The following is a 24,842-nucleotide window of genomic DNA, read 5'->3' as shown; positions in this document are numbered from 1 at the left end:
GTCTTTCTGTCTCTGTCTCTCTTGGACTCTGCCTCTGTCTCTTCTCTTTGTATTGTCTCTGTTTCTCTCTTCCTAGATGATAGATAGCCAGACATATATATATCTACACACACAAACCTCTAATACTATGTCAGTGAACTGTATTACCCTAATTTGTTTGTACTTCTTTCTCCTCTGCTAGGCTCTAAATTTCCCAAGAGCTGAAGCTATAATTTATGTATCTTTGTTTTCCAGAACCTGATGTAGGCCCTAATATACGTAGTGGCAAAATTAGTATCTGTTCAAAAAATGAATGAACCCAAGGAAATGTGTACAGACTTCTACACTACAGCACTGTTTATAATAGCAATAAATTGGAAATAACATTCATATCCATCAACAGAAAATGGATACTTAGTCAACTGTGTATTATACAACTAGTGCTACATGTATTTACATGAGCAAATCTCCAAAACGTAATGCTAATCAGAACAAGTTGCAGAAATGTACAGCACGTAGAATTGAAAACATACATAATATTCAGATCTAACAAATCTGGTTGATGGTTGTACAGGTGTTAACATTGTTTTCTTGCTATTTTTAGGCATATTTTAAATATTTCACAATATAAATTTCTTAAAGACTTGGCCATAAAAACATAACAGAGTAATAATAACAATGGCCAGAGACATTTCTTGAAAGGGCCTTTCCCCTTTGTGATATACATATATGTAACCAAGTAAAATTAAGTATAAACAACATATCATTTAACAATATAAAACACGGTTCAAAGGAAATCTGTATTTCTTCATAATAAAGAAAGGTCTTTGATTTAATTGCTCTTTACCTAAGAAGTTCTTTCAGATACTGCTATGGACACTTATTCATGAAAATTAGGAAGTATATATATGTGTAAGAAAAGAATCTCCAAAGAAAAAAAATCAGTCTCTGCTTATCATGTACTGATACTATCAAATGAAAACACTTGGAGATGAAAGATTGCATAAGTCCATGCAATTACAACAAGCTGAAATATATATATATATATATATGGGTCTCAAGTAAATGAAGAAAAAGAAATTAAACCTTGGGATGCTTCCAGATGCTCATTCTGGGGGGACTGTTTTTGATTAGGATAACATGGGTCAAGGAAAAGTATAAGAGTAAAAGTTTATATACACCTTTCACAGCATGTATATCAAGGTACCAGCAACTTAAATAAGCCCTTTAGTGCCAGATGATAAATATTTGTATATTTTCATTTAAAGCATACTGTAGTATTAGTCATAGAGTCATAACATGACAAACTGAAGGGAAGAGAAACTACATTCATTTAGTACCAATCATGTGCTAGGCACTTAATTCTTATAGCAGACTATACCACTAGTATTATTACCTCCATTTTATAATAGTTGAAAATGAAGTCCAGAGAGTTAAATCTGATTTTTAAGGTTAAAACTGAAATTGAACCCAGATCCTCCTTACTTTAAAGGCAAGCTTCTTCTACTACAATACCCTGCCTCATATTTACCCCACAGAATACCATCTTCTTGTATGTGTATCCTTAAAGCCTCATAGTATACCTATTTGTAATAATAACAGGCCTAGCGAATGGGTTACAAATGATACTCATATATCAATTTTGTATATGTTAAAGCTGTTTAATTATACACATGTAAGGCATGAAATATTATATACACATATATGAATACTATATACAGCTTTTGTTATTCACAAAGGTTTAAATGTTAATTTTGGTTTTGAGAATACAAGTAACCATTCATAAGCAAAGAAAAAACTTAACACCAATAAAATAAATATTAAAGGTTCCTTTTGCAAATAATCTTAGGTATTTACAAAGATGATTACAGTTGTTTACTGCAATATTCATAATAGTAAAAAACTGGGAACAATCTAAAAGTCCAACAATCAAGAGCTGAATAAATAAATTACAGTATGCTCATCATATAGAATACTATGGAGTCATTAGAAATCATGTTTTGGGGACTTCCCTGGTGATGCAGTGGTTAAGAATCTGCCTGCCAATGCAGGGGACATGGGTTTGAGCCCTCATCCGGGAAGATCCCACATGCCGCGGAGCAGCTAAGCCCGTGTGCCACAACTACTGAGCCTGTGCTCTAGAGCCTGTGAGCCACAACTACTGAGCCCGTGAGCCTAGAGCCCATGCTCCGCAACAAAACAAGCCACCACAATGAGAAGCCTGCACAGCACAATGAAGAGTAGCCTCTGCCCGCCGCAACTAGAGAAAACCCGTTCGCAGCAACGAAGACCCAACGCAGCCAAAAAGAAAGAAAGAAATCATGTTTTAGAATAATGCATTTTATGAGAAAACACAGTGTGGAGCCCTAAAATACAAACTGTACACACCAGGTGAAAGAACTCTTGTAAATATTTAGATTTCCATACGAATACAAAATAGCGGAAGGCCAAACAGCAAATTGTTAGCTGTGGCTGGCTTTGGCTGGGATTATGGGTCTTTCCCCTCTTATTGTCCATGCTTCCTAGGTTTTTACCTTAGGGATATGTTACTGACATCAAGGGAAAAAATCAATAAGCAAGCGCCCTCTTATACATTGATGAAGCTTACTTATTGTAGACCAGGGAGGCTTTGCCTATGTGGTATCTCATTTGGGGATGGATTGTGGGGACTGGAGTGGGGACGGGGAGGAGGCAGAAGGAGAGAGAGAGAGACTGGGAGTGTGGGTAAAGGCCTGAGATAACAAACCCCTTAGCCGAAGTGCCTCCACCTCCCCCAGCTCCTTGCAAAGTCAGACTCTTCCAAAAGAGAGAGAGGCAACAAGGGACTCATCCAGGGACAACAGAGTACACAGCTATGAGCAAAGGCTCATGGTATCATGAGAAGCCACAAATCTTAAGTGAAAATAAAGCTTTTATGAAGTTGGTCTCATGCATAAGTCACATCTTAGATTAATTTATTTACATTTATGATGACTAGTAAACATTGATACTATGTTAGTATCAAAAGTAACCAAAAAGTACATTGATTTAGTTATATAAAAGTTGTAGCTTAGGGCTTCCCTGGTGGCACAGTGGTTGAGAGTCCGCCTGCCGATGCAGGGGACACGGGTTCGTGCCCCGGTCCGGGAAGATCCCACATGCCGCGGAGCGGCCGGGCCCGTGAGCCATGGCCGCTGAGCCTGCGCGTCCGGAGCCTGTGCTCCACAATGGGAGAGGCCACGACAGTGAGAGCCCCGCGTACCGCAAAAAAAAAAGTTGTAGCTCAATAATCAACTGATTTATTATTTCTAAATTATTGTTCATATATATATATGTAATGGCCTGAGAAGGACTAGCATATAAAAATTAGCATATAACATTTATTGAGTATTTGTAATTTGCGAGTCACTGTGCTATGTTCTTTACACAGACTGGCTGGCTTAACAACACTATTGCTAGAGGTTATCATATTTTTCACACTGAAGAGATTGAGGCTCAGAGAGATGGGATAACTTGACAAGGTTATACGATTAGCAAGTGGCAAAACTGGGAGTTAAATTCTGGAATTCTTACTCTAGCAAGGCCTGTGCTTTCACACTACTCTATACCATTGAAAATAATTGACAAAAGTAAGATAAATGACAAATTTGGGAAGGCAGGAAGGAATTCTAAATGGAGAAGCAGAGGCTAAAGGTGAGAAGACGGAGAATGAGAAATAGGATATGGGAGGAACAATAGCTTTAGTGAGACCATGAAATGTGCTGGCATCCACTCAGGAAGCACCCAGGGCTGTAAGTGAGCAAGTTCCACTCCCGAGTTGCGTGAGCTGCCTATGGTGGAGTTGAGTATTTCCACGCCCCGCCCCTTGGAACTTCTCAGTGTCCTGGCATCCTGAAAATTACTAACCTGGCTCCAAGAGGAGGAAATTGATCAGAGGGAAAACTCCGAGTAGGATGATGTGTAATGGGAGTGCGTCTAAAACTTGATAATGTGATGGGAGAAGCAGTGAAAAGAAGTCGGTTGGTCACCTTGCATTTTATGACAAGTAAGTATGAATATCCCACATTACTGAATTACCCATTTATCCTGTTTTATATTACAATGTCTATCATTAAAAGTGTTGCAATAGAGACGCTTCAGTTATGATTGTGAAGGTTCATTCATCATGCTGGTAGGGAGAGCTTAGTGGACAAAACATCACCTATCACTATGACATTCTGCATTCAGAAGTTAATATGCTAGTGGCATTGACTCAGCAGCTTATCTTCTGAATGAAGCCAATTCCACAGAGTTTACTCAGATGGGTGGAGGGTCCTTTGGACAATGTCGGGGAAAAAAGTGCCTATCCTGCCTGGATAATCAAGATTCCTAGAAGTTTTACAAACTGAAGATTTCCCCCAGTTTCCTGGAAGCATGAGATATAGGCCAACCAAAGGTCTTCCACCACACGCTCAGAATTAGTGCCTTATTCTGGCTAGTTTCCCCTGCTTTACCACTAGCCTTACACAAAGCCAATTTAGCCTTCCCCTATTTTATTTTTTTAATTTTTATTTTAAATTGGAGTATAGTTGATTTCCAATGTCGTGTTAGTTCCAGGTGTACAGCAAAGTGATTCAGTTTTATATATATATTTTTTTTTTTTCAGATTCTTTTCCCATATAGGTTATTGCAGTGTATTGAGTAGAGTTCTCTGTGCTATACAGTAGGTCCTTGTTGATTACCTATTTTATATATAGTAGTGTATATATGTTAATTCCAACCTCCTAATTTATCCCTCCCCCCACCTTTCCCCTTTCTTACTATATTTTAGATGTCTGTAATAGTCTCTTTACTTTCTTCATCCTGCTCATAATTTCTTAATCTTCCAAATCAAATCAGTCCATTCATCCACTTAATGATAAGAACTATTCTTTTATAAATAAATCTTTCACTTTTATGGCTTTATCAATTTACTTTACAATGACAAAGTAGGTATGCTTAGTAGTCATAAAAATAATGCTGTCACTAAGTGAATCAACCAATATCTCAGACGAATGATTCCGTCTTTATAAAATTATTCTTAAAGATTTATCATCTAAGTTTATATCAATTTGAAGAAATCCTTGCTCCAGTCGTAATCTCAAAATGAACACAGCGCACATTTATTGAGCACCCACTGGGTGTCAGATATTGTTCTAAGCACTTGGCTTAGAAAAAAAGCTAAAACAAAACAAACAGTCCTGTTCCTGCTATAATCTAGTGAAGGTGACCAACAACCATAAACAGGTGTTAAGTGCTATAACCGTGATCCAGGAAAATGTCCTAGAAACAGATTCATGCTCTCTGTGAACTCAGAAGTAGCTATAAGTAGAGACTTGAAGCTCCTTATTTCTAAATACAGTTTGATAATTTGATTTTCAGATTCAAGCTTCTAAATAAGCCCAATTTTTGATTTTTGAAAGTAGATGCTTGGAAAGTAAGTGATACATAGTTAAATCTATAAGCATAGGACTATGGGAATTTGAGAAACTGAAGGGGTGAGATTAATATTAATATAAGTTAATTTTATTAATGCCCCAGGATCTTCACACAATGATTTCCTCTTTTACATCTTTCTTCTTCAAGCCCATTCTGAGATTTCGTCATTACATTCTGTACTGTCATCTATCAGACATCATTAATCTTTCTGATACATCACGCACTGCTCCTCCTCTACTCTTCCTGACTTCTAGATGGGACTGCTTCCATATATGCTGACATCCTAGTTATGACAATGATCCAGCCCTCCCTGTTCCAGCTACCTCTGCCATTAGATCGCTATCTCCTCCTTTTTTTTTTTTTTTTTTGCGTTACGCGGGCCTGTCACAGCTGTGGCCTCTCCCGTGGCGAAGCACAGGCTCCAGACGCGCAGGCTCAGCGGCCATGGCTCACGGGCCCAGCCGTTCCGCGACACACGGGATCCTCCCGGACCGGGGAACGAACCCGCGTCCCCTCCATTGGCAGGCAGACTCCCACCCACTGCGCCGCCAGGGAAGCCCCCTCTTTCTCCTTCTTTAATACCCACTGCTAATTGTATTTGTTATTTCCCACACATAATGCACGATGTGATCATTTTAGTAATATGTCATTCCTATTGTCTGGTTATATAGAATTCCTTTTTTACATTAACTCCTGCTTTCTATATAATTTCACTGTAATTTACCTTTACGTATTTTACGCTTAAATTCTCCAGGTGATTATTAAGGAAGTGGAAATGTAGCAATCTTTAGTTATTTCTTATGAATTCTCAATTTTCTACCCTGAAATTTCCCATTATCCAAATACATATTCCTTCAGCATGACAGCAGGGCTCTGTGCAGGGCTGTCTTCCAGCATTCAGAATACCTTTGTATCTAGTTAGAGGCTTTAGAGCTAGAATACAAGATGGGAGGAAGACCTGTTTGCACTACTTTTGTTCAAAATGTCTTCCAGGTCAGGATTAGGATGGTGTGCAGCCAACTGGCTGTCTGAAGTAGCTACACACCTGACTGGCGCACTCTGGTGGTAAGAGGATACTCTGAGCAGGATGGCTGCTGTACAGAGCCTCCATGCTGTCTCTACCCCTAGGGGCCTGAGTACCTCCTGACTCATTTTCTGTTCATTTTATATAGCCTTGGTCCTTCCTTTCCCTTCTCTTCCTTTATTGTCCTTTTTCTTTTCCCTGTCTTATTTTTAACACCTTGTATCCAGTGCTGATATAGGCCTTTACAAAGGAGCACACAATGAGTCTATAGGAGGAACTCAAGGATGATGATAGTATTCGCATGCATACTTGGGACCTGAGGTTTGATTTAGTCACAAAAAAATGTCATTGGTTCTTGAAAGAGGATTTTAATCACCCATTTGTCATTTGTCAAAGAAAATAACATGAGCATGAATGTACACTGAGGGATTTTTCCCCACTAAAAGAAAATATTCATTCAATGTTATAATTGATAAATGGGAACTAAGGTCAATTGTGAAATAGTCCTTACAAGTTGGTAACATTGAAGTCAAGTAGCACCTTTTAAAGACAGTGTAAATTTCATTCTGTCTAAAGTTAGAGATGAACAAGGACGACCACTCAAATTCCTCTCTACTCATCAAATACTGAGACGGGTGTGTGAATCCAAGTGTTTCTAAAAAGAAGTCAACAGAGGGCAGACAGCAGAAGCAGGAAGAACTACAATCCTGCAGCCTGTGGAACAAAAACCACATTCACAGAAACATAGACAAGATGAAAAGGCAGAGGGCTATGTATCAGATGAAAGAACAAGACAGAACCTCAGAAAAACAACTAAATGAAAAGGACATAGGCAATCTTCCAGAAAAAGAATTCAGAATAATGATAGTGAAGATGAACCAGCACTTCGGAAAATGAATGGAAGCAAAGATCGAGAAGATGCAAGAAATGTTTAACAAAGATCTAGAAGAATTAAAGAACAAACAGAGATGAACAATACAATAACTGAAATGCAAACTACACGAGAAGGAATCAATAGCAGAATAACTGAGGCAGAAGAACAGATAAGTGACCTGGAAGACAGAATGGTGGAATTCACTGCTGTGGAACAGAATAAAGAAAAAAGAATGAAAAGAAATGAAGACAGCCTAAGAGACCTCTGGGACAACATTAAACACAACCACATTCGCATTATAGGGGTTCCAGAAGGAGAAGACAGAGAGAAAGGACCCGAGAAAATATCTGAAGAGATAATAGTCAAAAACTTCCCTAACATGGGAAAGTAAAGAGCCACCCAAGTCCAGGAAGCACAGAGAGTCCCATACAGGATAAACCCAAGGAGAAACATGCTGAGACACATAGTAATCAAATTAGCAAAAATTAAAGACAAAGAAAACTTATTGAAAGCAGCAAGGGAAAAACTACAAATAACTTACAAGGGAACTCCCATAAGGTTAACAGCTGATTTCTCAGTAGAAACTCTACAAGCCAGAAGGGAGAGCCATGATATACTTAAAGTGATGAAAGGGAAGAACCTACAACCAAGATTACTCTACCCAGCAAGGATCTCATTCACATTCGATGGAGAAATCAAAAGCTTTAGAGACAAGCAAAAGCTAAGAGAAGTCAGCACCACCAAACCAGCTCTACAACAAATGTAAGGAACTTCTCTAAGTGGGAAACACAAGACAAGAAAAGGACCTACAAAAACAAACCCAAAACAATTAAGAAAATGGTCACAGGAACATACATATGGATAATTACCTTAAACGTGAATGGATTAAGGGCTCCAACCAAAAGACACAGGCTTCATGAATGGATACAAAAACAAGGCTGTATGTATGCTGTCTACAAGAGACCCACTTCAGACCTAGGGACACATACAGACTGAAAGTGAGGGGATGGAAAAAGATATTCCATGCAAAAGGAAATCAAAAGAAAGCTGGAGTAGCAATACTCATATCAGATAAAATAGACTTTCCAATAAAGAATGTTACAAGAGACAAGGAAGGACACTACATAATGATCAAGGGATCAATCCAAGAAGAAGATATAACAATTACAAATACATATGCACCCAACATAGGAGCACCTCAATACATAAGGCAACTGCTAACAGCTCTAAAAGAGGAAATCGACAGTAACACAATAATAGTGGGGGACTTTAACACCTCACTTACACCAATGGACAGATCATCCAAACAGAAAATTAATAAGGAAACACAAGCTTTAAATGACACAATAGACCACATAGATTTAATTGATATTTATACGACATTCCACCCCAAAACAGCAGATTACACTTTCTCTCAAGTGCACATGGAACATTCTCCAGGATAGATCACATCTTGGGTCACAAATCAAGCCTCAGTAAATTTAAGAAAATTGAAATCATATCAAGCATCTTTTCTGACCACTACGCTATGAGATTAGAAATCAATTACAGGGAAAAAAATATGAAAAACACAAACACATGGAGGCTAAACAATACATTACTAAATAACCAAGAGATCACTAAACAAGTCAAACAGGAAATCAAAAAATACCTAGAGACAAATGACAATAAAAACACGATGATCCAAAACCTATGGGATGCAGCAAAAGCAGTTCTAAGAGGGAAGTTTATAGCTATACAAGCCTACCTCAAGAAACAAGAAATATCTCAAATAAACAATCTAACGTTACACCTAAAGGATCTAGAGAAAGAAGAACAAACAAAACGCAAAGTAAGCAGAAGGAAAGAAATCATAAAGATCAGAGCAGAAATAAATGAACTACAAACAAAGAAAACAATAGCAAAGATCAATAAAACTAAAAGCTGGTTCTCTGAGAAGATAAACAAAATTGATAAACCATTAGCCAGACTCATCAAAAAAAAGAGGGAGGGCTTCCCTGGTGGTGCAGTGGTTGAGAGTCTGCTTGCCGATGCAGGGGACACGGGTTCGTGCCCCAGTCCGGGAAGATCCCATATGCCACGGAGTGGCTAGGCCCGTGAGCCATGGCTGCTGAGCCTGCACGTCCGGAGCCTGTGCTCCACAACGGGAGAGGCCACAAGAGTGAGAGGCTGGCGTACAGCAAAAAAAAAAAAAGAAAAGAAAAAGAGGGAGAGGAGTCAAATCAATAAAATTTGACATGCAAAAGGAGAAGTTACAACAGACAACACAGAAATACAAAGCATCCTAAGAGACTACTACAAGCACTCTATGGAAATAAAACGGACAACCTGGAAGAAATGTACAAATTCTTAGAATGATATAACCTTCCAAGAGTGAACCAGGAAGAAATAGAAAATATGAACAGAGGCAATCACAAGTGATGAAATTGAAACTGTGATTAAAAATCTTCCAACAAACAAAAGTCCAGGACCAGATGGCTACACAGGTGAATTCTATCAGAAATGTAAAGAAGAGATAACACCCATCCTTCTCAAACTCTTCCAAAAAATTGCAGAGGAAGGAACACTCCCAAACTCATTCTATGAGGTCACCATCACCCTGATACCAAAACCAGACAAAGATACTACAAAAAAAGAAAATTACAGACCAATATCACTGATGAATATAGATGCAAAAATCCTCAACAAAATACTAGCAAACAGAATCCAACTACACGTTAAAAGGATCATACTCCATGATCATCATCCCAGGGATGCAAGGATTCTTCAATATATGCAAATCACTCAATGTGATACACCATATTGACAAACTGAAGAATAAAAACCATATGATCATCTCAATAGATGCACAGAAAGCTCTGGACAAAATTCAACACCCATTTATGATAAAAACTCTCCAAAAAGTGGGTATAGAGGGAACCTACCTCAACATAATAAAGGCCATTTATGACAAGCACACAGCAAACATCATTCTCAAGGGGGAAAAACTGAAAGCATTTCCTCCAAGATCAGGAACAAGACAAGGATGTCCACTCTCCCCACTATTATTCAACATAGTTTTGGAAGCCCTAGCCACAGCAATCAGAGAAGAAAAAGAAATAAAAGGAATAAAAATTGGAAAAGAAGATGTAAAACTGTCACTGTTTGCAGATGACATGACTCCATACATTAGAGAATCCTAAAAATTCCACCAGAAAACTACTAGAGCTAATCAATGAATTTGGTAAAGTTGCAGGATACAAAATTAATGCACAGAAATCTCTTGAATTCCTATGCACTAATGATGAAAAATCTGAAAGAGAAATTAAGGAAACAGTCCCATTTACCACTGCAACAAAAAGAATAAAATACCTAGGAATAAACCTACCTAGGGAGACAAAAGACCTGTATGCAGAAAACTATAAGACAGTGATGAAAGAAATTAAAGATGATACAAACAGATGGAGAGATATAACATGTTCTTAGATTGGAAGAATCAATACTGTGAAAATGACTATACTACCCAAAGCAATCTACATATTCAGTGCAATCCCTATCAAATTACCAATGGCATTTTTTACAGAACTAGAACAAAAAAATCTTAAAATTTGTATGGAGACACAAAAGACCCCGAATATACAAAGCAGTCTTGAGGGAAAAAAATGGAGCTGGAGGAATCAGACTCCCTGACTTCAGACTATACTACAAAGCTACAGTAATCAAGACAATATGGTACTGGCACAAAAGCACTAACATAGATCAATGGAACAAGATAGAAAGCCCAGAGATAAACCCACACACCTATGGTCAACTAATCTATGACAGAGGAGGCAAGGATATACAGTGGAGAAAAAACAGTCTCTTCAATAAGTGGTGCTGGGAAAACTGGATGGGTACATGTAAAAGAATGAAATTAGAACACCTCCTAACACCATACACAAAAATAAACTCAAAATGGATTAGAGACCTAAATGTACAACCGGACGCTATAAAACTCTTAGAGGAAAACATAGGAAGAACACTCTTTGACATAAATCACAGCAAGATCTTTTTTGATCCACCTCCTAGAGTAATGGAAATAAAAACAAAAATAAACAAATGGGACCTAGTGAAACTTCAAAGCTTTTGCACAGCAAAGAAACCATAAACAAGACCAAAAGACAACCCTCAGAATGGGAGAGAATATTTGTGAACGAATCTACGGACAAAGGATTAATCTCCAAAATATATAAACAGCTTATGCAGCTCAATATTAAAGAAACAAACAACCCAATCCAAAAATGGGCAGAAGACCTAAATAGAGATTTCTCCAAAGAAGACATACAGATGGCCAAGAAGCACATGAAAAGCTGCTCAACATCACTAATTATTAGAGAAATGGAAATCAAAACTACAATGAGGTATCACCTCACACCAGTTAGAATGGGTATCATCAGAAAGTCTACAAACAACAAGTGCTGGGGAGGGTGTGGAGAAAAGGAAACCCTCCTGCACTGTTGGTGGGAATGTAAATTGATACAGCCACTATGGAGGTTCCTTAAAGAACTAAAAATAGAACTACTGTATGACCCAGCAATCCCACTACTGGGCATATACCCTGAGAAAACCGTAATTCAAAGAAATACATGCACCCCAATGTTCATTGCAGCACTATTTACAATAGCCAGGTCATGGAAGCAACCTAAATGCCCATCAAGAGACGAATAGATGAAGAAGATGTGGTATATATATATGTAATGGAATATTACTCTGCCCTAAAAAGGAATGAAGTCAGGTCATTTGTAGAGACAGGGATGCATCTAGAGACTGTCATACAGAGTGAAGTAATTCAGAAAGGGAAAAAAAATATCGTATATTAACACATATATGTGGAACCTAGAAAATGGTACAGATGAACCGGTTTGCAGGGCAGAAATTGAGACACAGATGTAGAGAACAAACGTATGGACACCAAGGGGGGAAAGCAGCAGTGGGTTGGGGGAGTTGGTGTGATGAATTGGGCGATTGGAATTGACATGTATACACTGATGTGTGTAAAATGGATGACTAATAAGAAAATAAATAAATAAACATTAAAAAATAATATAATACATAAATAAATAAATAAAAAGAAGTCAACATAACATTGGGTTTGCCAAAATGTTCATTAGGCTTTGCCATAATGAACTTTTTGGCCAACCCAATATTTGTCTTCTGTGAATATTTCAGCTGCTGCAGCAGTATTTTACTTAATGTTGACCTGTGGTCTGAAAAATTGTATTGCCTCTCTAAACATCTGATGTCTTACTTATGTCAACCCGGTTCAAAAATTTGCACTTGATATCATCTGAATATAATTGCTCAGAAAAATGGGAAATGTGCTTAGCCTTACCAGCTTACTGGTGATTCTTGAAAAGGGAATATTTCTAGTTTTACTCTATGAAGAGGCAAATGACTCCACCTGAAATCATCACATATCTATTCTGACTTTCAGAGAAGGGCCTATATTATAATAAAAAGTGAATTAAACTTGGTTGAAACTAATTTAAACTATTATTATTCTCTTCATCAAACTCAATTTCTTCTGGAACTTTTACCCTCCCTTCATAGTTTGTAAATACTCACCAAATCAAGTGTAAAGCCTAGAAATTACCAATAACATCTAATTGATAAACAAAATGAAAAACGCTCCCATTCTAGTCTTGGATAAAACAAGAAGAGTCACAATTGTCTGCAATGTAGAAATGCTATGTGGCAAGAGTAAAGATAGAAATGAAGGGTAGAATTACTTTGTATGTTTGATTGTAAAACAAATTAAGGAGAAACCTAGATCCATTAAGTAGAAGTGCAATAACTGTTCTCTCTGTTTCTACTCCTGCTCTTCTAGACTCAATTCCCCTTGACACAGTATGAATAATATTTTAAAAACATAAGCCAGATCATGTCAATCTCCTGCTCACAGCCATCTTTGGCTTATATGAAAGTCCTTACAGGGTCTACAAGGTCCTATGTGAGCTAGCCCTGGCTACTCTTTCAACAGCATTTCCTATCAGCTCCCCATAACTTATTCATGTTTAGAACCAATCATGTCTGTCAAAGTAATTGTAAAAGTACACATTTATTCTTGTGCTTAATCTGTCATTCCAAAGGCTGTTTTGTTTTTCCACAATGAAGTGATGAATGCTAACATAGGTATAATGGACCAATATGATGACTGCCAAGAGACAGAATGGAAGTCAGTCCTACGTATACCTAAGTCTCCCAAGAAGCTGTTCTTATAGACATGTCAGCAATTAGGGCAGGAATTAGTCTGCTGATGACATTTCACCAAACAACAGCCACTAAAGACTTACCTGCAGCTACTACGATAACATCTGCCAGCAGAGTATGGATCTTCAGTTGTTCTTTGGGAGTATATCTGTGAGCTATTGTCACAGTTGCATCACCTGGAATGCAGAATAACTTCCATTAATGATTACTGAAGTTTTTGTTTTTTTTTTTAATTTGTGAATGCTCCAATTCTAGAGGACTTCCAGTTACATCCTAAGAATAGGAGAACTGCTTTGAAATTATCAAGTCACTTAGCAAGCAAAAGCTAGATAATCTAGATGACTCAAAATATTGTACCCCTCAATTGAACAGTGGAAAATCAAATGAGATAAATGAAGGTATGTGCTGACCATCATAGGAGAGTTTTAAGTAGAGTCCTAGAAACCCAGGATTTGAAAGTTCTGTATTGACAGGTCAATACATAGATGCAGGGGATACTCACTGGCTTGATAATATGTAAATATTGAAAACAACAAAATAAGTGCACTAAAAATGGCACAATGTACTGTGGAAGCATAGGTGAGAGATTAATTCTGCTTCATCCTGAGGAGGTGTCAAGGAAGGTTTCCTGAAGGAGTTAATATACATTTTTAGGTCATAAAGTATGAACAAGACTATACTAATCAGGGAAAGAATAAAAGAGCATTCCAAGCCAAAAGGATAGCAGGAAAAAATGGACCAACTTTGAAATTATATGTTTAGAAAATGATGACGAGGTCTAGGATATAACAGGAAGTATTCATACATGATTTAATTAAGAGATGTAGGAATAAGAGAGGTTAGCAGTATGAGGGATTCCAGTGCTTAATGTGTGAGCCAAGGAAGGGGAATAAGGGAAAGGCAGTGATGAGGGAAGTCAAAGGAAGGACTTGCAGTAAGAACAGGGCCATGTAGGACAGTGTTGTCTCTCTTCTCCTCCCAGATAACATGCAAATGCTACACAGTTAACAACAAAAACTGCACAATTTTTAGCAAAACTAGAAGACATATTGTACACAGACTCCAAAAACATGGAAGAGTTACCCAGGATCAGCAGAGTTAGTAGATACCACATAGGGAGAAAGGCAGAAAGAAGTTCAGAGAATAACAAGATGGCCAGCAGTGGCAGATCTCTGGAAATGACTACAAAAATATACATCCTGAAGGTGAAGGGATCACATAAAATGCAATATATATCCCTCTTATTTGTAGCAGAAAATGTGGGAATAAGGGCAGAAGAAGCCCTCTTGGACCTAGCATAGTTCACAGTGGGTAGTAACACAAAGACTCAGAGGAGCCATTCAAACAGGAAGCAGTTTGACTCTGTGAAAGTGGTGAAGGAAGAATCTGAAGGCTGCTCAGCATGTCCTCCCCAAACCCTAACAGAAGCACCCTGCAAAGATAAGATCCAAGAAAATCCAGCTCATTCCATGATAAGTAATTTTAAAAAGGATTTTACACAGCATCAATAAAAGGATACTATATAAGAATCAGCCCAGGGGAACCTTGATTCTAGTGGTAGTTACATGACTATATGCATTTGTCTAAAGTTATGGAACTATACACCAAAAAAGAGTAAATTTTACTATATGCAAATTTTTAAGTAAATAAAAGGATACATTTTAAAAGTGGCAGACCCAAGGAAAAAAAACAAAGAAAATTTTAAATTTAACAACAAAGTAATAAACTCAACAGAAAAATGTTGTTATGGAAAAGTTGAACATTATGGCCAAACACTATGCCAAACACTTTAAAAATAAGAACTTAGAGTCATACAAAATGGAGAAAAAAGACTTGAGTCCATACAAATTGACCTATAATAGTCAACAGTGAGACACATATCAGTAAAGTTGCTGGATTTTAAAGACTAAAACAGGAATCCTATGAGCAACCAGGCAAAAATTCAGATTTTTACATTCAATTCCAGAAAACAGCAGAGCAATACCTACAAGAGACCCATGTAAAGAAACTGGGAGCAAGGATTTCATATCCAGTCAAATTGTCTTCCAAGATTAAAGTTTGCAAACAATTTTGAAATTGTAAGAACACAGGAAATATTGTTCCCATGAGTTTTTCCGGAGGAATGAGCTAAAAGATGAACTTTAATGAATCAAAATGTATCTGAAGAAACTGGCAAAAGGACTATTGGAGTGTTTTGAATATATTTAATAACAAAATTAAGGCAAAAAAGTGTGAGGATTGGGGTGACAGACAAAATGTTAAATGCTATTTGCTCTGATTAGGTAGAATTAGTGCAACTAACAAAATTAGAGTAGGAAGGACAAAATTGAGAAAGTTTGCTGATTGCCTTATATTTAATGACTAGAATGAACAGATATAATTTAAAGCTGACCAATCAAATAATAGAAATACGAGAATATTTAAAAGTATAAGGCAAACACACTACAAAGATAATTTTTATTGGCAAATATCAGGTAGGAGACAAAAGAAATGGAATCATGGAAGGAAAAGGAAACATTTTATCATTTCTTCTAATAGAGTATCAACAGATACCGTATAAAGAAATAGAGAACTAAGAGTACTGTATAAAGTTATAATTATTAACTTCCTAAATCTTCCTAAATAATAAAACAACTATATACAAAAAAGAAAAAATATAAAAAGTAAACAAAAACCATAAAAACAACAAAACAGAAGATAATATGACATTTCAGACTGCATGTATTTACCATAATAAATATAAATTTTTCTGTTATCTATTAAAAGAATAATATATTAAAATTGACTCACAAAGTAAAGTCTAGTTCTACACTTTATATAAAACACATCTAAAACAAAGCTGTTCAGAAATGTTGAAAATAAAAGGTGGGCAAACATATAACAGGAAAATGACTAATCAAAAAAAAATGATGTTCTTATTATCAAATAAGGAGAAGTTCAGTAAATTTATCAAATAGGATAAAAAGGTACATATTATAATGCAAAGGTGTGATTTAAATGAAGACACGACAATGATAAATATATAAGTAACAAATAAGAAAGAAATCAGTTCATAAAACAGAAATTACAGGAGATACACAGAGAAATAGAAACACATTGAATTTGTTGAATTCAATTAACCCTTCTCAATCCATTACAGGTCAAAGGTATAGAAAATATAAGCAACATAATTAATGATATATATCTGATTACAATATATTAAACTCTGAAAGTAGATCATATATTTTCCTTTCAGGTGCCCAAAGAATATATTTTTAATGATATGACTTTGGCAACAGCAAAAAAGTAATTAATACCAAAAAGTAGATAACTAGATAAACTATAGATATTTTCTCTGATCACAAATCAATAAAGTGATAAGTATTGACAAAATCAGAAATTGAAAAACACTTCCATTGGAAAAAATTTTTAATACTGTTTTGAACAATCCTTGAGGCAAAAGGAAAACACAAAACAACATTGCAGAATTTCTAGAAACATTTATAATAATAGTACTACAGATTAGATCCTATAAAATATAAATAAAACAAAGCTTAGAGGAAAATTCACACTTAAATTATTATATAAATAAAATAGAAATTAAAAAATGAGTGAATCAATCATTTAACTTAAAATGTTAGATAAAGAACAATAAAATAAATAAAAGATATTAGAAAAAATTAATAAACATAAATGTTAAAATGTTTATAATAACTAAGCCTAAAAACTGTAACATTATAAGCAAGGAGAGAATTCAATAAATTAGCCAAGTAAAAATGAATATATAGAAATAAATATGAAAATTAAAGAAAACCTCAACTAAAATTGGAGTTGAGGAGCACCTGTAGAAGGTGCTCTCACTACTATCACTTTCCATTGTTTGCATGCACTGGCCTCTATTTTCATGCCGCGTGGGAAGAACTGTATCTTGCTTTACCAAACAAGAGGAAGTCTTCTATTTCAGGAAGGAAGATTTTCCTTGCCCAGCAACAGACCAGCCAATGAGAAGCCATTGCCACCCTGAACTCTTACTTTCCTCCAGTAAACTTTTGTTTAGAACAGTCCCTCCAAACTATCCCCCCACTTTTCTCTATAAAAGTAAGCTCCCCTCCTTTGTTCTCTGGATTTGCCTATGGTCCACCATAGCTTGCATCTCCCAAACTGTAATTCCTCTGGCTATTCCCAAATAAACTCATCTTGCAGGTATGGTAACTGGCTATTTTATTTTTAAAGTTGATATAAATACTATCATATACAACAACATGTAAGATGATATAATGAAAGAAAAGACCCCATTATAATAGCAATACAAAAATAAAATACTCAGAAGTAAACTTAACAAGAAGTGTGTAAAATCTATATGGTAAAAGAAAATCTCTAGAACACACCAAAAGATTTAAGTAAGACTGAGGAACTAGTCATGGTTTTAAGACAAACCATATTCTTGAGTAGGATTCAACATCATAAAGATGACAGTTCCCCCTATATTCATTATACATTGAATACAACTACAAAAAAAATGGTATTTTGCATTTTTCTAGATGAATATAATTTTATTCTAAAGTTAATATGGACAAATAAAAGAGAAAACCAGGAAATCTTTGAATAGGAAGAACAATGAGAGGGAACTCTTTGTACTTGATACAGCAGTCTTTTTCATTTCAGATAATGGTACCACCTTCTGCCCAGATACTTAGAGTAAAAGTCTGAGTTCCCCTTGTTTTTTCTCTTTCTTTCATTTGCTATAAACAATCAACAAACGTAGAGTATATGTTTAGAACCATCCCAAGCCACCAAAATTATGAAGCATCCTCCCATCTCTATCTTAATACAATTCTCCTATATTTAGAAGGTTCCCCTTATACATTAGCAGCCCACTCAAGCATTCTCTTGTTCCAAATAAGAGCCTCCCAAATCCCTGCAAAAACCAAAATTAAAACCAAACCTTCCCACTTCATCATTACTGATGATTTCATCAGGGAACTGAGCGATACATAATCCAGTGAGTTATATACACATATAATTAACAATCTGTAAAGCTTCAAGCAAAAGAAAAAATATTGAGATGAATTTCAATCAGCATGGAAAGATCTTTTAGATAACTCCACTCCTTCAATAATAATATCTAGTTAAATTGTTTTTACTCCTAAGTGAGTTTGGCTAGGAATACCCATGGAAATATCAAAGTCTTATTTAGACTTGATTGATCAGTTTCTGACTATTGTGCTATCAAACAGTGGGAAGGTTTTTAGCCTGCTATTCATTAAAATGGATGACGACAGCAAAAGAGCGTTGAGTCATGGGAGTTAAGAGCAAATGTGTTCAAATAATGCCTCAGACGCTTCTGCCTTTTCCCCTTGATACCTGTTCCTGGTTCTGAGAACTAGATATCCTAACTGTCTTACTTGGCGTTGTGAAAATTGTCATTTCTGTTTTCAGTTCTGGCGCCCCATTACTTTTGTTCAATGAATCCTATGACTTGTTGCACCTAGTCATTTCTAGCACCTCAAATTTTTCCCTAGGGTAATCAGAACCAACAGGTTACAGCAGCTACTCCATAAAATGATGTATATCTCTGACCCTCAGATGACTTTTTCCCTCACTCAGTTTTATCCTCATATTGTGAGTATGAAAAGAGCCTGGGCTCAGGCTTAATTTTTCTATCACACAAACCCAGATAAAAATGCTTTGTGACCACCTACAAGGGTGGGATAGGGAGGGAGACGCAAGAGGGAGGAGATATGGGGATATACGTATATGTATAGCTGATTCACTTTGTTATAAAGCAGAAACTAACACACCACTGTAAAGCGATTATACCCTGATAAAGATGTTAAGAAAATGTTTTATAAGAAGTATTAAGCAACTTCACTGTGCCCAGTGCTTTACATCATGTTTGTAAGATATAATAAGAATAAAAGACTTAGAACCTATCTCCCAGAATCATAGAGTTCTGTTAGAACTTAATAAATTAGCTGCTGGGCAAGATATGCTTCTTACTATATAAAAGTCCACAGTCAATCAAGACTTGTTCACTGGGAGCCACCTGCACAGTTTTCTAGGCTATCATTACCTCTGTAATTTATGCAAAACTGCAGATTGTAGCAAAGAGTTGTTGGCAATTAAAATTTGAGGAAATTAATATTTTCTATTTAAAAATGTTAAGACAAACAACACAATATGATTCATTTTAGAGTATCCTTTTTTTGTTAAAATTACCTAAATGAGGAATTTACTTTTGTCAGACATTTCCAGCCATTCCCTACATTCATTTATTCGACCATCAAGAAATAATCCCAGGACCATGCCAAGTGATGGAGATACACAATTCCCTCCTCTCATATGGAAAACAGATCTGTGAATCAGAATTATAATACAATGTGATGACTCCACACTAAAAGGAGGTATAAGTTACAGTGTTGGCACAGAGAACCATTATCTACTCTAGCTAAGAACAGCACAGGGGCACTTAAAGGTCTAAGAGAGAGGTTCTTGATGGGAGTAGGAATTTGGTTTGCTTCTGCTTCAATTCCCTTATGCTTTTCCTATCCCTTCCAACTGATAAATCATTTTCCATAAAAATAATTACAGGCATATTATTTCGCCCAGACTTTTGGAAAGTTCTTTCTTACAAGAGCTAAAGTCTCCCTTTTGGCAAATTTTACTAGGATCCTAGATCTATCTTCCACAGCAACGCAGGACAAGTCTCATCTTCCTTTGCCATGAGGCAAATCTTCAAATACATACTTGCTCGTGCCTGTATAAGCAGATGAAGCCAAATGGCAAATCCAACAGGAGCTAGAATCTCACATGTAGGGTTTTGCTTTGTTACTTTTTAAGGGAAAAATGAGTCACTCCCAATATATTAACTCATACCATGGTCTGTTTGAAAGGGAAAATCACCAGGGAAATCGCAAGAAGGAAAACTCAGTATTTGTCAACAGAATAGCACTAGCTGGATAAGAGAAGCCTGAGTTCTATTTTCGGACAAATGCCTCGAGAGGCCTAAAGATTCTGAACTTGAACATGTATTTCTTTCTCTCTCCATAAGCTGCAATTACATCTTTAAGCATAAAACAGACAAAAAACAAAATGCACAGAGCCAAAACATATGTGATGAAAATAGCTCTTATATAAGAACTTACTACACGTCTAGCACTGTTCTAGTACTTTACACGTATTAACTCACACAATCTTCACCAAACACTGTAAGTGTATTTTTTATGAGGTAGAAACTAATATTATTTACATTTTTATAAATAAGAAAACCGAGAAAATACAAAAAGCCCATAATTTGTCCAAGGTCATAAAACTATATAAGAGTCAGAATTCAAATTTATTTAGTTCAGCTCTAGTGGCCAAGCTGCTAGTCACTTCACTACACAGCCTCCGCCCTAAGCAGAAAGGAAAGGAACCATTGGAGTTCACAGTTGTAAAATCAGAGCTGAGAAACACTATGTGTTCACTTTGGTCAGCAGAATAGCATTTCTGGGATTATCATCCTGACTCTTTCAGGAGGCCAGTGGGGGATCTTGGATGACACTTCTTTTTCCTTAGGGATAAAGTCTGCCTTTAGATCTCACCTGGAACATACTGGTAGTACTAATAAGACAGCATCTGACAGAAAACACATGTGTCTCTAACACAAAAAGGACATTTTCAGCTTTAATTTTTACCACTTGTAAAATAATCAAGAGCTAATTTCCCCAGATCTTAAAACAATACTGTACTCTCTTGGCTCCTGAATTCCATCTACTATAAGTTTTCTGTTTCAACTTCAGCTGTTTTTTCTTTGTTTAAATAACTTTAGATACAGTTACAGAGTACTCAGATCTAAGCCTTCTTTTCATGCTTAAAATGGGCCAGACTTTAATCTGGTATCTGGTCAAGACCTGGCTGGTTTGATTTGCTGTTTATCAGTCTTTCAGTTATCTTCCACACACCTTGGGTCACTAGGTGGATGACAACTAAGGAATATGGTTTCACGTTTAGTTACTCAAATACCGTTTCAATTCCACTCCTTTTAAACATCTATCTCAATCTATCTCTTTTGTGAGAAAGAGTATTAGGAAGGACTTACTGAATCTTGACCACCATTGTCTCTAGATAGTTAAAAGATCTTCCCCTGGTTTCAGCCAGAAATTATTGAATCGAAATCATGGATTCATTCATTTAACATAGACAATATATAAATGAGCAAATGCATATATAATAAAAAGTTTGCATAGAAATAAGTGCTATGAAGAAAAAAGCACAGAGTAAGTAAACAGAGTAATAGCATAGGTGCTACTTTGATAAGGTGGTCAGGGACAGCCTGGGGAGGTAACATTTGGACAGAAACCCGAAGGAAGTGAGGAAATAATTATGTAAATAACTTCCAAAAAGAGCATGCTAGGCCGAAGGAAAACCAAGGGCAAAGATCCTGACACGTGAGCATGTATGACATGTTCTAGGAAAGCAAAATGCAGGTGTGGCTTGGAGGGCAGTGATGAAGGTGAGAATGGTAAAAATTGAGTAAGGAGAGGCAGCCCAGGTAGGATCATGTAAGATCTTGCATATCATAGTAAGGAATTTGGATGTTATTCTGGTGTTTTATTGTTTTGAGTGTTATGGGAAGCCACAGATGATTGAGACACACCAGTTAGAAAACAGACTGCACGCGGGAGATGAGACAAGGGTGGAGGCGGGAAACTGGTTTGTAAATTTTATAGTGTGAGATAATGGCTGTCTGAACTAAGGTCTTATTAGTGAAGATGGTGAGATCATGGGTATATTTGACACAGACTGTTAATGGATAAGACATGGGGTGTGAGAGAGAGAAGTCAAGGATGGCCTGAGGAACTGGGTGAATTGATGGCGACATTTACTAAGACAGGGAAGACTAAGGGAGTAAAATTAAGAGTGAAGGTTTGTATATGGTAATTTTGAGATGCCTACTGACCATCCAAGTGGAGTTGTCAAGTGGACAGTGGTTATATGGGTCCAGAGTAAGAGGTGACACAGGCGGTATTTAAAGCTATGAGGTCGGAAAAGATTGACTAGGGAATGACTCTGGAACAGGAAGTGAAGCCCTGGGCTCATTCCCATGCTTTGAGTAGTCTTCCTCAGTTACCCTCCCTGTATACATTCTTCTGTGGAGCTTCCTAAAAAATACCGATATTCAGATCCAACTCATAAAGACTCTGATATGATTGTTCTGTGTTGGGCTTAGGTGGCTACATTTTTAAAAGCCCCCAGATGATTACAGTGGACAGCTAAGTTTGAGAAACACTGGTTTAGAATTTGGGAAGAAGGCAATGACTCAAAAACTGAGAATGAGAAGAAACGTCTAAGTGAGGTCAGAGAAATGTATGCCAATGGTAGCTTTGATCTATGCTAAACAATAAGAGAAACAACCCTATAAAATATGGCTGTTTCATTAAATTAAAAAGCATGTTATAAATATTACTCAGTCCATTACATAGTTCCCTGCTTATAAGTAATTTTAGGAGAAAATATTTTTTGGTCTTAATATCAGAAAATATTTTATTTATCCTGAGCATGTGTTTCCTTTTTATTAATCTTTATTGGAGTGTAGTTGATTTACAACATTGTAGTTATAGTTTCAGGTGTACAGCAAAGTGAATCAATTATACATATACATATACCTACTCTTTTTTTTTAGATTCTTTTCCACATAGGCCATTACAGAGTACTGAGTAGAGTTCCCTGTGCTAGCAGGTTCTTACTAGTTATCTATTTTATATATAGTAGTATGTATATGTCAGTCCCAATCTCCCAATTTATCCCTCCCCATCTTATCCCCTGGTAACCATAAGTTTGTTTTCTACATCCATGACTCTATTTCTGTTTTGTAGCATGTGTTTATTTTTAACTCTAAAGATACTTACTTGGGTCATCTTTCTTTCCTGCCTAAAAGCTCACAGGATGAAATTAGTAACCCTATCACAGAAAGTATAGTTTAGACTCAATTAAATAAATGTACCAAACACATATTCAGTGTGCTTGGCAGGGGAAAATATCCATGAAGATTTAATGATATGCCTATTTTTAATAGTAGCTTTATTCTTGGCTCCATTTTAGTTCCAGGCCTTGCTTCCCCTTTTTCTTAACTAGTTCTCATTTGCATTGTGCTTCATATATTGTTGTGGACCACCTTAAATACTTTTTAGAATAAATGCAGTATAATAGCTTATATGAACTGAACACTGAGTTCTAGGGAAATGCAGGAACAGAGTGTGCACTCGGGCAATATGATAAAGAGCCTATTCTCATTAACACTGGGCTCTCCTGCTCCAGCAGTCAATCTTCACCCATCAAGACTCCAACTATGGTGTAAACAAGTTGCCAGTTATAAAGGAAAATATTGGCTTTGGAGTCTTATATTTTTAGGATTATTTTCCTATTAATAGTGATAAAATGTGTTAAATCATCCACATGAATCAATTCCCAGGTGACGAAATTCCTCATGGTACCAAACAGCTAGGTCAGTATTCCTGACTGTGAAACAGATTTTAAGCTATATATATATATATATATATATATATATATATATATATATATATATAAAACTAACTAAATTTTAAAGCGATCAGACCCTCCCAAATCTTAGCCAAAATAAGGTAGTCAGCTCAGTCATGGGATAAGGGGCATGAGCCAAAGTATTGCCCTTTCCTTTCTAGTTGTTTTGGCTGGGAGATGTATGTATGAGATCTATTTGTTAAAGCTTTATATAATTTTTACATTTATTTTCTTCTTTCCAAGATTAACAGATGAAAAGAAACTCAGGAATCTTATTACAAAGTCTTATTCTGCAAACTTGCTTAAAAGACCATAGACTAAGGCTAAATAAGTATTCTCAAGGCTCTGAATTCATTCTCTGTGTGGAAAAAGGCTAGACCTCTGGGGTGTATTAGTACAAATTTAGCAAATATATAGATACAAATATGGCAACTATAAATACAAATATATATACACACACACACATATATATGTATATGTGTGTGTGTGTGTGTGTGTGTGTATATGTATATAATAGTTTTAGGGGGGATAAAAACAACTTTCAGGGTTAAAGACTTTTACTCTCACAGATTCACAGTACTTACTATATTAAAGGTTATATTATATTACTATATTCACAGTCAAGATATATGTTTGATTTTGTTTAACCCAGATTTCCCAGACTTATTTGACTAATTTTTGTCCCTTTAAAAAAAAAACTAAACCCATTTAGAGAAACACACTCCACAGGGTGTGGGTCATCTTACAAGAGGTGAGAGGCCCCAAAATACGGGGTGGTTAGTTTTTATGGGCTGGGTAATT

The 24,842-nt window shown here is 36.3% G+C and overlaps 1 protein-coding gene across 4 annotated transcripts in view; it reads right to left on the bottom strand.

Moving 5' to 3' along the window:
- The window catches only part of MTHFD2L (methylenetetrahydrofolate dehydrogenase (NADP+ dependent) 2 like), a 138,198-nt gene that overhangs the window by 61,311 nt on the left and 52,045 nt on the right, over positions 1–24,842 (bottom strand). For all 4 annotated transcript variants that reach the window (XR_012332034.1, XR_012332033.1, XR_012332032.1 and 1 more), the window contains one exon: positions 13,625–13,717. Coding sequence is in view for 1 of the 4 variants with exons in the window: in XM_019932716.3 (XP_019788275.2) it covers positions 13,625–13,717 (93 nt within the window). In the remaining 3 variants the exon portion in view is untranslated. The remainder of the gene's footprint in view (positions 1–13,624; positions 13,718–24,842) is intronic.

Source organism: Tursiops truncatus, chromosome 5 (genome assembly GCF_011762595.2).
Source record: "Tursiops truncatus isolate mTurTru1 chromosome 5, mTurTru1.mat.Y, whole genome shotgun sequence".
NCBI lineage: Eukaryota > Metazoa > Chordata > Mammalia > Artiodactyla > Delphinidae > Tursiops > Tursiops truncatus.
This window is presented reverse-complemented; position numbering and strand designations above follow the sequence as displayed.